The sequence below is a fragment of the Pyrgilauda ruficollis genome, unplaced genomic scaffold (assembly GCF_017590135.1).
Source record: "Pyrgilauda ruficollis isolate IOZ18807 unplaced genomic scaffold, ASM1759013v1 scaffold65, whole genome shotgun sequence".
Lineage (NCBI taxonomy): Eukaryota > Metazoa > Chordata > Aves > Passeriformes > Passeridae > Pyrgilauda > Pyrgilauda ruficollis.
In genome coordinates, this window is record NW_024528266.1 from 2,192,512 (window position 1) to 2,208,018 (window position 15,507).

The following is a 15,507-nucleotide window of genomic DNA, read 5'->3' on the forward strand; positions in this document are numbered from 1 at the left end:
CTCTCCTCTTCTTGACTATCAGCAGAATTTTATAGATAATGCAAAGGAAAAGCAGCAGTTTTGTACCACACATGTGATCTCGCATTTGTTCCAGACTGAGTCCAGCAAAACACATCCCCTGGTACATTGCTTTAAAAATGTTTGTGACCTAGTGAAGGGAACTACTTGTACTGAAGTTTGAGGCAGCAGGAGAGAGCTTTGCTTTCTCATTCCCCACATAGAACACCCACCAAAGTCATTAGGTGATACAAGTGAAGGGCTAATTGCAGTGCTTCAGTTTACAGTAATCCCCTGTGAGATGCTGTGCGTGCCTTTAAAAGTGTTGCTCCTTGCACTGAAGTATTTACCACAGTACTCACACATCAAGTGGGAAATAATGCAACTATGGAGGCAATAATGCAACTAGCGTGGGTGGTAACCAGCCAATTCTTCTTACACCTACAGCAGATTTTGTTCCAGAAGATCTTATTAATGCTATTATGGGAATTACGAAATTGTTATAATGGGAACTGCTAGACAATATTGTGTACTTGAAAACTTAAAATAGCAATGACTGCCCTGAATTTTCACTACCTCTGCTTTACCTCTTCAATTCAGCCTGCTGGCTCTCTGTGGGCTCTCTAGTTTAATGGCTGTTCATCCCTACATGTTAACAGAAAAACACAAACTACTGGATATGGGAGAGTATATGTGTACCAGCAAGATGATTAGTCTGAATAAATGCAACAGCAGAGTTGCATGAGAAATGCCACAGTTAGTGGTAAGCACAAAGTACAGCTTTGGGCATAAAATACTGTAATTACAAGGGATGGAGAAAGCTCCACTGTTCTTATCCCCACAGAAATCGATAGTGGTGCAGACTTGTTCTCTTTGCTGAAGCAGGGGTAGTCTGATGAAAGAGCTTATTGATTTATCCAGCTGATGCTACTGAGGTGAATAATAGACTGGAAGAGAAAGGGCTTGTAAATGAGACTCATTCAATCCAGCACTTTCCAGGATATCTTTTACACACAGCTATATAGAGATATATATTTACAAGTGAGTTTTTGTCAGAGCAACAGGCTAGTGACTCCTGGCAGAGTGTCTGCCTACTAATTCTTTGACCTCAACTACACCCATGGTGTCAACCTTCAGGCTCTCACTAAAGACTGGCAGCAAGGAGGCAGCACCAGGGCACCTAGGAACAGGAATTGACTATGGTGCAGGTAAGCAGCTGGCCAACAGATCACCCAGAGGGCTGTGGCCACAGAGAAAAGGTGGCTGAAGCTTCCTCCACACCATATGTGCCAGTCCAGACCCAGCGGCATGAAGCCACTGGAAAAGACTGTTGTGAATCTACAGGTGCCCAGGCTAAGAGAATGGTCAGCTCCAGGCCAGACCCCCAAAGCCTCAAATAATGTGGAAAGAGGCATGTTGGATTTAGGAATGAAAGGAATGCTGTATGTCTTCCTGGCTCAGCAGACAGATTTTCTAAGAATCTAAATCCACACAGGCAAAAATGTAAGTGTTCAGATTGATTTTGCATAAACTGAGAAAGATAAATAAATAAAAAGAGAGGGAAGGAGAGAGAGAGAGAGAGAGAGAGAGAGAGAGAGATTGAGAGAGCAGCAGGCACACTGCCACAAAGTACAGTAAATCAATCTTCTCAGCAGAGATGGATCAGGGAGCAGGACTGGAAGTTTTACAGGTATATGAAACCCTGAGAGTATAAAGACACCATTAAAACACTGCCATTAAATTCCAGCACTGAAGGATTATCACAGCCCCTGGAGCTAAGCAGGTCATTATGTGACTGCATATTTTTCATTACCATTTTTTATATACATATATATGAAGCAGAATAGGATTCACAATAGTTTCACCCTCTCTCCTGCTGAAGACCTCTGCTTTATACTCAGCATCCACTTTTACAAATAAAATGCAGTATACCATCAACAGATAAATGAGATCCCTACAGGGCTTTTATTCTGCTGTGCTACTATATCTACTTTTCCACAAGATTTCTGCTTAAATGGCTCTCTTTATGCACATACACAAAGATGACATACACCTGTCTAAATATAATCTGATAGTGAAGAGCTCTTCTGTGTGGGGAAACGCATCTTTTCCTCCTAATTTGCCATAATGACTTATTAACACTACTGGAACTAGGGGTGCATTAGCTTCCCTACAATAAAAGTCACCAAGGTGTTGTATAGTAGGGATTTTTTTCCCTATCCTTAGAAATGAAAAGGAGAGGAGTTCTGAATGTTACCTTTCCATTTCACCATAAAAACAAGTGCTTTGAGGGATTACAGCTTTATAGACCACTGACATTGACTAATAGCTTTTAACATGACGGAAATGCTTGTGTGAGCCACGTCCAGGGAGATGTTTGTAAATCTGGGACACCTCAAAATAAATGGTCATGCTGTGCCATAGGGTAGCTCAGAGATCACTACCAACATAGTAGCTATCCTATATAGCACTTTTTCAAAGAGGAGACAAATTTATTAGCTGGTAGTGTCATTTTCTGTCATCATGAATATTTCAGTCAAAAGTAACCTGCCTCAGAGAATAAGAATTCCTTACTCCTTTTTCAATGATAGAACTCAAAGCATTTTATGATCTGGACACAGAGGTACTGGATGGGTACAGCCACAACTCTTTGGACAACAGAGAGCTGAGGCTTGACAGAGAAGTACTGCAGAGAGATTGGATGAAGGAATAGGAAAGAGCTGTATGTGAGGATTCTGGCTCAGGTTATTGCACTAATGAAATGTGAAAGGGAGTTTTGATGCACCAGCAGAGCAGAGAAGACCTCATTTTTGAGAAAGGACGAAATGCAGACCTGAGTAATTGTTCATCGGTATATGTCAGAATTACACTTAAAACCTGCTTTTCTTTGTTTCTCTCTCTATTGGTCAGAAAGGCAGGACCACTGTGTGAATAGGTACAGGTGGAATAGACTTCAAGGCTAGAGCAGATCTTCATGAGGCTGCAGCATGCTGTCAACCAGATAGGAAGTTTGCATCAGCACTGCATTGATGCAGTGTACCTCTTTCTACCACAGGTCACCCAAAATTGAAAAGGGAGCATAACATTATAAATAGAAACACATGCACTCACCATTCATGACAGTAAGAAGCCAGAAGCTGATCTGCTTGGCCAAGTTTACTATGCTGGCTTTGCTCTAAATGCTCTGTTTTTCTATTTGCAGTGCTGTAAGAGCCACTGCCAAGCTTCTCTGGACAGATGCTGAGCCAGTATAGAGAGGAGGGCTGTTTGGTGGCAAGGGGCAGGCAGTAGAAGGCTCTGTTATGACTCTTTATAATTCTTCACTGTTTCCTGTTCCAGGCAAGAGGAGTGGGGTGTCCAGACTGGTTGAGAACTGGTCCCTAACTCATTTCTCCTACAAATGGTTCTCTGAGTTTATATGCTGATTGATGCTGATCTGCAGTTATTTCAGGGTTTGCCACATACATCCCAGATCCTGGAGAAAGCACTTACCCTGCATGCAGAGCCCATCTGTACAGTTCTTGGACTGCAGCACCAGGCCCTCGCAGTCCTTCCCCCCATTCTTGGGAGCCGGGGCCGTGCACTCTCTGCGGCGCCAGTGGGTGCACTCCGTGCCACAGGTGGACCACTTGCTCCAGGATGTCCACTTGCCATCCACTGAGAGACAAGGAGAGGACACAACTTGTTAGAGGTACACAACAGTGAGACCAAGGCAGAGCCATGCACGTGTCAGCACAAGCCAGTCTGCAGCTCCCAGCCCCTCCTGGAGAAGGATTATCCAAGAGCCCTTCCAAGGCAGAAGAATCATCAGCCTGCTCTTCTACTTCTGGTTTGTAAACGCACATTCAGCCCCACTTCTCCTTCCTCTCCGCCCAGGTCCCATTTCTGGTCTTTCCTCCCCTTTATATAAACTTCTAACCAGTTTATCTGTGCTCAAAGTGTACAAGCAACAAGTCAAGAATCTGTGATTTAATTTTGTGGCAGGGGGGATGTGGCATTTTTAACACAGAGGTTAGACTTTTCCAGAAATTCTTCTTTAACAGGAAGATATTTCATGTTAAATATTCTCTCTTAAAAGAAATCTCTAGAGGCATCAATTTATTTCACATGAGCAGAACAAGGAATGTGTTTAGCACCTTTCAAAATCCTGCTAATTATTTTCAAAAGCACTAAAATGTACAGCTGAAGAACAATACATAAAATTGTTCCAGTGAGAGAGCTGGATTATCAAACTTCACAAGCTGAAGATGGCCTTACTGCCATCGATTAGAATGGGTCAGTAGTAGGAGAGCACTGGACAGTAGGACAGATAGCAGATTTTTATCACAAGAAGTCAGCAACTACATTGCATGTCCTGAAACAATTTTATATTTTTCAGAAGTTTACATTTAAATAACTTCCAAAAGTATGGGTACACATCTCTTTCCAATAAAAATGCCTTTGTATTTGACGATTGTATATGTCAGGTAAACATCTGCCTCAAATTTAATATCCACATCCCAGATGCTTTACTTGCTGAGACAGCTGGACTGAACAGACATTGCAAATATATTTCCATCACAGTTGCTTTCTATATTCAAATCCCAATTCTTTTCCAGAGCTTTCACCCTTTATCTCCTAGATTTTGAAGCTCTGAATGCTCCCCAAATCTCCTGAATTGTAAGAGCTGAGACCACAGTGCAAGCAGTGTGCAAAAGAAAGGCTGGAACCTGTGCTGCTTGACATGATGTGCTCACCATTTTATCTACTTATGCACCAAAATTGAATGTTAATGCCATGAGATGTTCAATTTATTAATAATGAAAAGGAAACTTTTGCAACTAATAGTGTTCTGCTGAAATGACTGATGAAAGACAAAGTATTTATGTGTGCTGCTCATACTGAACCTGGACACAGAGTGGTGCAAGCTATTTTCTGGACGCTCTGGCCCTCGCAGAAGGCACCGCCGTTGAGCGGGGCAGGGTTGGTGCAGGTCCTCGTGCGCTTCTGGAAGCCTCTCCCGCAGCGGCTGTTACACACCGACCACTCTGTCCAGGTGGACCAGCCTCCATTCACTGCAAAGCAGGAGAAAAAGAGCATGGTCACACAGGCAGCCCAGCCTGGGCAGCCCCAAGGTGCTTCTGGTTCTGTGTCATGTGGCCTCGAACAGTGGCCACAAGACATGGCACGAGAAACAACACTGAACAGGCACAAACCCACGTCCCCAACACACCAACTGTGCACCACACGTCATTGTACAAGCTGAAGAAATGCTGATGCTGAATGAAAAACATCACTTGATGACTATTAGGGTTGGCAGGTGACCTGCCTTATCCTGAAAACCAGCCTCACCCAGCCTTAGGTGCCTGGTGGAGTGTGTATGAACAAAATCCCTGCAGGTTCAGAGAGCTCTGGCAGCCAGAAGCCAGTGCTCTGAAAGCTGCACTGTTTTCCAGAGAGAGATAACCTGCGCTCCCACTCATGCTCAGATGCACCCATCACCTATGCATGCTGAGAGACCCCCATGCTTTGATTAGATATCGAGTGTTCTCGTTTCCTTTCTTTCAAGCAGGTGACTTCAGGATGTCAGGACAATTTCACTCACCCTCTGTGGACATAGCTGGTGCATACCTAAATGTCCCAGCACTTCTCTAAGCTGTTCAGAATGAGTTAATGCTAAATGCATTTCTTTCTGTTGGACTTTGGGAAGATATTTATCTCTGGGAATATATTTATGGTGACTCTCCTTTTCATCTGTCACAGTTTCTGGGATAGATGGAGGAATGAAGGAGTTGTGCTCTTCTACATAATACTGTGATTGCCAGGTATGGCTAATAACATATTAACTGCTCAGATTCCCTAAACCCAAATGTTTGTGATATGACACAACCCTTAAGCAGCTCTGGCAGCAAAACCCATAAAAATGCCTGCTCCCTACACACGTCTCTTGAATACACTTTTGAAAAAAATTCTTTATATGTGTGAGGAAGGGTTATAGTATGCCTACATCTTTATGTTTCTGCATTCATCTCAGTTACAAAACATGGTGCTCTTGCATGGTCCATCCCTCAATACCAAAAGCACTGCTAATCAACTCAATTCAGTCAGTTTTCTATAAAAACTGAAGTAAAAAGCCCTCATTGTAACTTCAGAGAAGCAACTGCTTACAATTAAATCTAACTGCTACCCTGAATATGAAATGAATATTAGGGATAATCATAGGGATTTTTTCCTACTTGTCTATCCTATAATTAAGCTGATTGTAAGAAACACCAGTTCAGTCAGCTGGCACATAATCAGAGCAGGTTTTGTTCTGGTGGATGCCCCCACCTGGAATGCATTTGGGGAAGTAACTCTGCAGGGGCAAAGGCTTGGACTGGTGAGGCAGAGCTGCAGCACAACACAGGCTGGAAAAGACTCTAGGAGGGAATCCCATCCTTTTGCAGCCAAAGCATGGCCTGTCTCAGTCACATCAGGACTGCGGATGCTGACACAGAATAATGCTATCCCAGGCTTTATATTCACCCAATGTTTAGTTTTAAGCTAGGCTGTGTGCCTACAAACTTCAGTCCCAGAATGCTTTGCTTCTTTGCTCCTGGTGTCAGGGTGTGTTTTGGAAGCTTTGGAAGTTAAATAAACTTATTTAAAGAGTTATAAGAAGATGGTGGATTCTGATGAGCTCTGACACTCTTACTGGAAGCATAAACTCTCTACCAGTTTCACTCTTATTTCAGAAAAGAGTCACTAAGAACACGAACTGTGTTGGCAATAAGCCATGTCTAGGACACTCCTGCTGGAAGATGTGCCCTGGTGGCTCCTTGCTGTCTGCAGCCAGTGTGTGTTACAGCAAGGGGAACAGCCACCTTCTCTCCAATGAGGCTGTTTGTGCAGGAGACTGCTCCTCCTTTAACACCATTGCCTGTCACCAATAAGACAAGTCATCAGACTCCTGAGGGATTTCAGCAGTGCCCCTGACTGCAGTCCCCGTTTGTGGCTGCAATCACCAGGAAGCCCAGCCTGGGCACTGACTGCAGCCAAAGCTGCACAAGGGCATTGTGCACCCCTCTCCTGCTCTGGGTGTGTGTCCATCCACCTGCAACAGTACAAGGCATCACCTACCATAGACTATCACTGTCGCTGTGGTGCTTTTCCTTTTGGCCACGATGTTTTTTGCAACACAGGTGTAATTGGCGGTGTCAGAAAGCCGGGCTTGCTTGATGATCAGGTTGTGATCAATGGTGATGTAAAAGTTTCGGTCTTCCACAGGATCAATCACCTCTTCATTCTTCAGCCACTCCACCTTGGGGTTTCAAAGGGCCAGAGAGGAGGCAGTGAGTCAGCAACAAGTCACACCAATATGGACAGACACAGTATCTGTGATTGCATTGCTCATCCCAGAAAACACTACGAGCCAAGGCATGTGACAAAGAATCCACCTGATGAACATCACCAACTTTAGGGCAGAAAAAGAGGAGAACACTCTTCATGCCTACCCTTTCCTTCAAGCCCCCTTTTGTCCCACCCACCCACCCAACAGCTATCTTGCCTTGCCTTGAAAACATTAATGCATTTTCAAAGGCTGCCAGGTACTGTACAGAGAAAGGCTGGTCTGTGCTTTCAGAGTCAGAAGCAAGGCAAAAAGAAAGGGTGATAGCTTAGGAGCATATCTGCAAACCGAAAATTCTCCTACAACATCAGAAACCCTAAATCAGCACAGATCTCACCCATTATTTTCCATATCTTGCTAATCAGGCAGTTAGTAATGCAGTAACCTTATAGGTACCTGACCTGGGTCTAAAACCATGAGACTCTATACTGGAGTGGGTAGTACTAACAAATCATAAACCCCAATATTTTTAAGTATGTTTGCACTCACATGCACATTGTCTTGCTTCAATGAGAATGAAACAAAATAGAGTCAGTTACCAAGGAAATAGGAAATCACAAGGACATCAGTGCTTATTTTTCCTCTTTATTTGTGTAAGCTATATTTTACTTTAATAAAGCGTGATTTCCTTGGTTGCACAGAAAAATATTTTTAATATGAGGTTTTTAATGTAGACAATATTTTCTTTATTGCCTTCCTTAGAAAACACCCTGTTATATCCCAGCTGACTGCTGTGAGCCACTCTAATATAATTTGGCTGCAAATCTAGTAGCTCGTTTTCATTTGAACTGAGTGCACTGAAGGACAGGACTGGGGCCCTGGATGGATCAAAGCTGGGCCTTCACGTCACTGGATCACTTCAGCCTGTGCCCAGGATTTAATTAAAGGAAGAAAAACATAACTACAATCAACCCACTGGACTCACAAGGTGCTAGCTGCCAAGCCCTTCTCTCACAAGCTCCACTTTTCTAAACATTTGAGGAACTATCCAAGCATTGACATACCCCAAAAGCCACCTGAGACAGCTGTACAGAGTGCTCCAAACCCTGGTGAGAGAAAACAATGATTTCTCCTGGTGTTCAACACAGAGGGCTCTATTCACCCTCAGACAAAGCCAGTCAATGCTGCAAGAGCAGTGCTGGCAGATGTGTGCTTGGATTATAGGTGCCCACCCCCCACTCCCCATCCTTAGCCCTGCTAAGCAGCTCCAGCTCCCCCACTCTAGTTTGGGTGGATGCACTTCAGGTATGAGCTGCTTCCAAAGATTTACATCTTTAGTGAATGTAGAGCCACTGCTCCAAAGAAGGCTTGATTTAAACCCCTCTCTTTCACAGCACATCACTGTGGGATGTGGCAGCCCCACAGCTGTCAATACTGCAGAGCTGAAAGACAGTGGTGCAGCAAGGGCTCTGGAAATGGATACGTGTGTCTGCAAGGAACAGTGGAGGAAGAAAATGACATAAAATTTTGGAGGCTGCATTTCTGTCACTATCACAATCATGTTGCACAGTGGAAGACACAAGCTCTTAGTCAATAATCTGTTTTTCCTTGACAGAATGACTAAACTTGTTTTTTTCTGCCTTTCTTGAATCCTAATAGGTTTCAGGGGTAATCAAGACAGACAGATTCATGTTCAGTCAATGGCAATATTTAGCTCCTTCCTCACCTGCAGGCTGAGTCTGCATGAATTCTAGACTGAAAAACAAGCCAGAAGCTTATCTCCATCAGTGGTATGCTGCTATTTAACTCCTGCCTCTCACACAAAACCCATGTATTTCTTTGGTTTTAATGTCACTGTTTATTTCTGGGATGGTTAGGCCAGGGCTGTAAAAGATGCTACACACACTGCCAGAGCTGTGTACATCCCACTTCAAATCTGCCTGTACTCTTCCTCTGCTTTGCATACTGAGGACACCAGTAAGGACAGGACTACAGCCTACATGGTCTAAGGTTCAGTTTAAAATATTTCTGATATGCCCATCCAAGAACATACTCTAGCAGCCTTTGGCACCCTCAAGGCTCCATGCCCAAGCACATGGTTCTTTTTTCCCACTACTACATTTTCTCTCTCTGCAAAAACACACATACATATTCAATCTGGGTCTCAAATGAGTAGACCAAATTAAAGCTGTAAGCATTGAATTCCCTATCATCCCTGCAAAACCACCAAAGATAATATGAAAAGAGAAGTTGCTAATACAATAAAAAAAAAAGCAGCTCTGTATAATTCAGTATATTGCCTCTGGCTCTATACCAAATCTCTTAGGAAAAAGATCCTTTTTCACCTAATGTCTCACAGAATTTACTAACAGTAAAAGTTTGAAGAACAACAGGATGTCTTTTTTTTCTGCCAGTACATCAATACTGCGTGTGCATATCTAAATGCCATCTCTTTTACAAGGTATCTCTCAAATAGATCTAATTCAGTCTTCTGGCATCCAGGTTTTTATGATGTCTGTTAATGTTGCAAACTCTAATGTCAAATCTGAAGGAAGGAACTGATGGATGATTTGACATGCAGTGGGAGTCTCCTTTCAGACATATTTGAGCCATCAGTAGAGCAAGAGAAAAAAAAAGAACACCCCTCTAGTGGTTGTATTTTCTCCCTCAGTCCTTGTAGAAATTGGGACTAATTAAATACACTACAATATGTGAGACAGTTGTTAGTACTTATTTTCAATTACTGTTGGACCTATTTTTTATGGTGCAGGTGACTTCAGTGCTCAGCGCCTCCAAACCTCAGATTATTTTTTTTGGGGTAACCAGAGTAAGTGGGAGTAGGGTTGTTCTGTCATGTAAGTAGGAAGAGATCAGGTGTCAAATACAGAAGAGAAGCAAGCAGAATGAGACAGCTGGATTTATGAGTGACAAGTATGCAAACTGTTATCACAGAAGTTAAAAGCAATGATCTCTTTTGATGCCATGTCATTCCCCAAGGTGCAGCCCCCTTGCTGAAATAGGCTGTTAATCAACTCAGTGCAGAAACTTATCCTGAATTTAATTCTGCAGCCTGAATAATAGTAACTGGCAGATAAGGCATTGGACGCTTGTGTGCCAGAGACCTCTACACCTGCAGGCAAGTGGACAGAGGACCAGCAGGGTATAAATGGGCTCTTTAAAGTGCACAAAAGCCTGACTTCAAGGTCATGCCAAATCAAACCCTCATTCCTCAGTTTTTCATGTCTCTTGAGATGTTCTAGAGTAGATGTTTGCTTTTGCCTAAATATTAGGGATGCATGTTTACTGGCTATAATCAGAACAATTCCTGAACATGCACCTAGCTCTATGTATTCAATTAAATCAGGCACATCCTTCCAGCTGTTATTGATAAATGTACTGATGGTCATGCATATATGTAGAAAAAGCATGGGATCAGTTTTTTCCTTATCATAACAGCAATCATTTAATTGGCAAAAATTATGCCATGAAGGATGGGGTAAGTGTACCCTCTGGGATTGACAGCTATGGAAAATTACAATTACAATAATATACACGTGTTTTTTATCATATAAATAAACCCCTCATAAGCCCCTGGAATAAAGTAGACACAAAATCCTTCTTCTTCTTGCTCGTTTTCTTCACAAGAAGGTATTTTTGTTATATGTTTGCAAACTGACTAGCAAGAGAAGGCCGCTCAGTTGAGGTGTGAGAGTGGTGAATGAAAACCTGACCAACAGAATCTGCAGATGCTGAGAAGATGGAGCACACCTGGACCCAGCTACCTTTTGGTCAGAGCTCCTTAGCACTCAGGATGCAACTTGCAGTTCCATGAGGCACACAGCTCCTGCCAGCTGCACTGGAGCTGCACATCCAGGGCTGCTAATGGGCTGACAAGTGAGCCTGCAGGAGACTGAGCTGTCCCTGGGTCAGCAGGGGAAGGCACAATCCAAGGTGTCCCTAATTTAGAACATACCTTGTAGTGTCTTTTCTATCATCCTGCTCCCTGGTGAGAGACAGATGTGTTGTCTCTAATCATGCGCTGATTGGTATCGGGAGATACATTAACATAATTGGCACATTTGTTCTAATTAACAGAAGGAACCTGCCACATGCCACCCAACATGAAAAGCAAGACCATCAGCAAGAGCAGAAAACTGCAATAACACCTCAGCTCTACCTGGGAGCTGCTGCCAGGCCAGTGCTGCCTCAAGGGTGTTTACAGCAGCAGCACACACAGAGACTAAGACTTCCAAAGCCAGGCCAGGCTTCTGTGCAGACTAAATGAACACAGGGAACATAAATCACACAAGCGATTACACACGCAGGAAAACCTATTACAGAAGCTAATTGCTGATACAAATTTAGCCATACCAAGTTACCAGCATTCCTAGGCACTTAAATCTCTTGGCACACTTGCATATGCGTGACTGTTTTAGAAACTGGTAGAGCAGAAACACATCTGCTGTGAAACAAACCCAAGGATGGAAAAGGAATATGATCTCATCTAGATGCTGCCCTCTTGATCATAAGAGTTGTTCCCTACACATCTGGCAATCTCAAGAGCTAAGTCGGCAGGGTCTGAGTTCTGGGTTCCCGTTGCTCATTGCCTTCTCTGCACCAACCTGCCCTAGGGCCACCTTCAGAGCAAGGAGCACCTGCCGAAAACAGCAAGCCTTTTACCCTCCAGACACAGGCAAAGCCCGTCAGTGCTATTTTCCACAAGAAACAAGATGCAAACATCTGGGAGCAGGAAGAGGCTTGCCTTGATGAAAGGCAATTTGTAATTCTGGAAGGCGAGAACATTGCGCCCGTGCCTTCCCCATGCCTGGTTGACAGAGCAGGATTGCTTTCCATCTGGTTCCCCATCCACGCTGGATTGTGGCTGGTGTTCTCTGCAGCTGTGCCAACTGGTCCCAGTGGCATGGCTTGCCTTGCAGCAGTCTCTGCTGAGCTGGCATCACCTCCAACAGCCACAGGGAAATCTCAGCTCCCTGGCTCCACCTGGATTGTAACACACACACACACACACACACCAGTAATGAGGCATTTGTGAAACAAACTGACTAACTACTAATTTGGACACAGTACAAGATGTCAAAGTGAGACTGAGAAAACTCTAGTAGTTTTCATATGAGCCAGCAACAATTTTAGGTACCTTGAGACTTGAGTGTTTCTTTGAAGAATGTTATTTGATTTTGGATCTGGCTTTGTCCCAGCAACTGTCTGTTGAAGAGGATGCTATCCTCTATGTACTATTTACTGGAAAGATATTTCATACACATTTAAGATTGAAAATAAAAGGAAAAAGAGGTGATCTCTAAAGCAACTGAAATTACAGCTCTGAGAGACTGCAAAACATACTGAGAATGAGACAGCAAATACAAAGCACCATGGTGTTTTGTTGAGTTGTTCTTATTGTGCTTCTGCTGCCAATAAGGAGAATTGTTGTTCTTGCTGTGGAAACACTTCCTTAATTACACATATATCCAGCTTTCTGCTTGCAGGGTGTATGCGCAGATGCTGGATGTCTCCAGCTCCATTACGCCCTTGCTTTATGCACAGCTGGGAAGTTGAGCCTCAGAATAAACTTCTGAGGTGGACTGGTAGCAGCAGATAGAGAACTTTTCTCCACAGAGTCTCAAATTCAATCACAGATCATGGCATTATTAAATGAAAATCACAGCACCTGCTATGTGGCCATCAGAAGTTGCTGGGCTTCTTTTCACACCTAAAAGAGCAGCTTGAACTGGAGGCCCACAGCTCACACGTTGACTGGCACTTTTGGCACCTTGTAGGCATATGGACAGATAGGTTCTGTAAGCTAAGCCAGAATCCCAGAGCTGTCTTTGCTACAGAAAGACAGCTGTAGAGAAGAGGATGAGCTAGCTAGTTCATGCCAGTGCTCTTGTAGAAAATCTCACATTGTAATATTTCATGGAGGAACTAGAAGTCTGACTGTTCTTCAATCCCACAGATCATCCCTGCCTGAAATGAAGCATACAGCAACTGGATTCACTTTGGAGCACGCTCTGCCCTCACTTACATCAGTGGAACTGGACTCAAAAGAAAAAGCATGGGGTAGATTCCGTAGAAAATCAGGTCTCCAAAAGAGCAGTTCTGCTAGAAGACCTGTGCTCCTTGGCATGGGTTTCTGCACTGTGGAAATGAACTGGTAGGAAATGTAAAAACAAGGCTATCTAGTAATCTAGTAGTCAGAGTACTTCCCAGGAAAGCACAAATCCAAATGCAAACCTGTCCTTCAAGCAGGAGGTTGTAACCTATGTCTCACACTTTGCAAGAGTGACTCAACCACCCACCAGTAGACTTGGGGGTAAAATGCATGTCAAGAGAGACAGAAATGTAGGGGACCAGGTGCTGACAGTTGCAAGGTGCTTTATCCTGTACTTTTGGAGGACATGCCTGTATGGCCAGACCTTACCCAGTGGCTCTCCAAAGCGAAGGATGAGCAGCCCTCATTCATTTTGGGCTGTGCTCCTTCTTTACACAAACCTGCCTCTCCCTCCCCACTCTTCCTCTCACTGACAGCCAAAGGCAGTTCTGCTGTATGTCATGAGGAACTGCAAAGGACAGTGCCACTTTTCAGCAATTAGCATTTTTGGCCACAAACTCTTCTACTTGTCTCTCCTGGTGCTCACTTTCCTGCTGTGAATATAAAACACTGTCTCAGTGACACACAACTGCATGGAAATGCACACACATGAACTCCCAATTAAAGGATAACTGCTGCAAAACATAAGAGGCTCTCAGGAAACAACACAAACAGCATTCATATTAATAATCAATTAGATGGAGCTGCCTATTTGTAGAAGTCCCTAGCTTCCACCAGCCTTTGCCTGGGCAAGAGCAGCTGAATAAAGTTTGTGTCACAGTCATCTTGCCTCGGCAAAACACTCTCTTCTGCCTCTTGACTCAGTGATCCTTTCCCCCTTGCTCTAGTTCCTAATTAAAGCCATGAATGTGGATAAATATCACATACAGTGTAAAACCCATATGGGTCACCAAACTGTACACTACACCCTGTTCTGCAATTAAATTACTCTGTGAAACACCTCAATTAAAATTAAAGAAGCAATTACCCCCCCCGTTAAAGGCTTCACAAATCACACATTTCAATGCAAAAGTTCATCTGGCAGCTTATGGCATATTAACCAATCTTACATCTCATTTGTGTTTTGATCTATAACCTACCCAAATGAGCTAATTTGATGTGACTCAGTGTCTCTAACTATATTTTATCATGTGCAATACGATGCCAGTGTCTTTCAAAGAACAAGTTAAATGAGCTAAGGGGTTAATTGCTAACAACTCAGCCATTACTGTTGGAGCATCACAGAATGGGATCCTTCCTGCCTTCTCAGGTTAGGTTTAGAAAATCACACAAAGAGCAGAGTGGAACTGAAATGGATGTTTCTGTTCATGCTGAGGAGCTGCTTCTGTCTGATTTCCACTGAGCATGAGGCTGGCGGGTCAGACGGCTGATCGCACCACTTCACCCTCCTTCTCCCCATTGGGGGAAAGCAGAAGGCAGAGAAGCACAGAGCTAGGGCAGGGTGCTGTTTGTTTTTATGTCTACTCATTTTTTTCCTCTTTTTATCACAGCAGGAACACGTGAGCTTGCCCCTTCCCCCCTCAGCTACATGCAAAAACCTCAGTGTAACAGCACCTGTGCTGGTCTTTCTGCTGCCTGCCTGGGCCATGCATTGGCACAGCCCAAACATTTACCTGGGTGGTTCAGAACCTGTAGGTTTGTTCAGCTTGATATTGGCTATACACCTGGGATTGGGGAGGGATGCCATGGTGCAGCTGACACCCATGCTGGTCAGGGCTGGTGGGCAGGGGTGTATGACAGCAGAGAAGCTGATATTTCTGTTATCTCTGATTATATCTCTGTTTTTCCAGAGACCATGGAAACCCTCGGTTCCTTACATTGTCCCAAGTGAACAAGGAGATGTACTTTGATTTGACCTCAGGCCCTGAGGCTGGTGTATTTTAACACATCTGTTTGTATTTGGATTTTGACTTTTTCTTTTTTTTTTTTTCAGAGTGCCCATGACCTGGGCCTGCTTTAATGCTTGTCATGTACTAGTGGATCTGAGGGACTGGTAAGTGTTGCTTTAAAAGATTTGCCTGCCCATCTCTGTCTTTGTCCTTCTTGCCCTCTGGAGAAGCTGTATGTTGCTGTG

The 15,507-nt window shown here is 43.7% G+C and overlaps 1 protein-coding gene across 2 annotated transcripts in view; it reads right to left on the minus strand.

Annotated features, from left to right (window-relative positions):
• The window catches only part of UNC5C (unc-5 netrin receptor C), a 243,144-nt gene that overhangs the window by 37,859 nt on the left and 189,778 nt on the right, over positions 1–15,507 (minus strand). For both annotated transcript variants that reach the window (XM_041484245.1, XM_041484244.1), the window contains exons 5-7: positions 7,096–7,276; positions 4,884–5,051; positions 3,490–3,654 (exon numbers count right to left, since the gene is read on the minus strand). In XM_041484245.1, the coding sequence (XP_041340179.1) occupies positions 3,490–3,654; positions 4,884–5,051; positions 7,096–7,276 (514 nt within the window). The remainder of the gene's footprint in view (positions 1–3,489; positions 3,655–4,883; positions 5,052–7,095; positions 7,277–15,507) is intronic.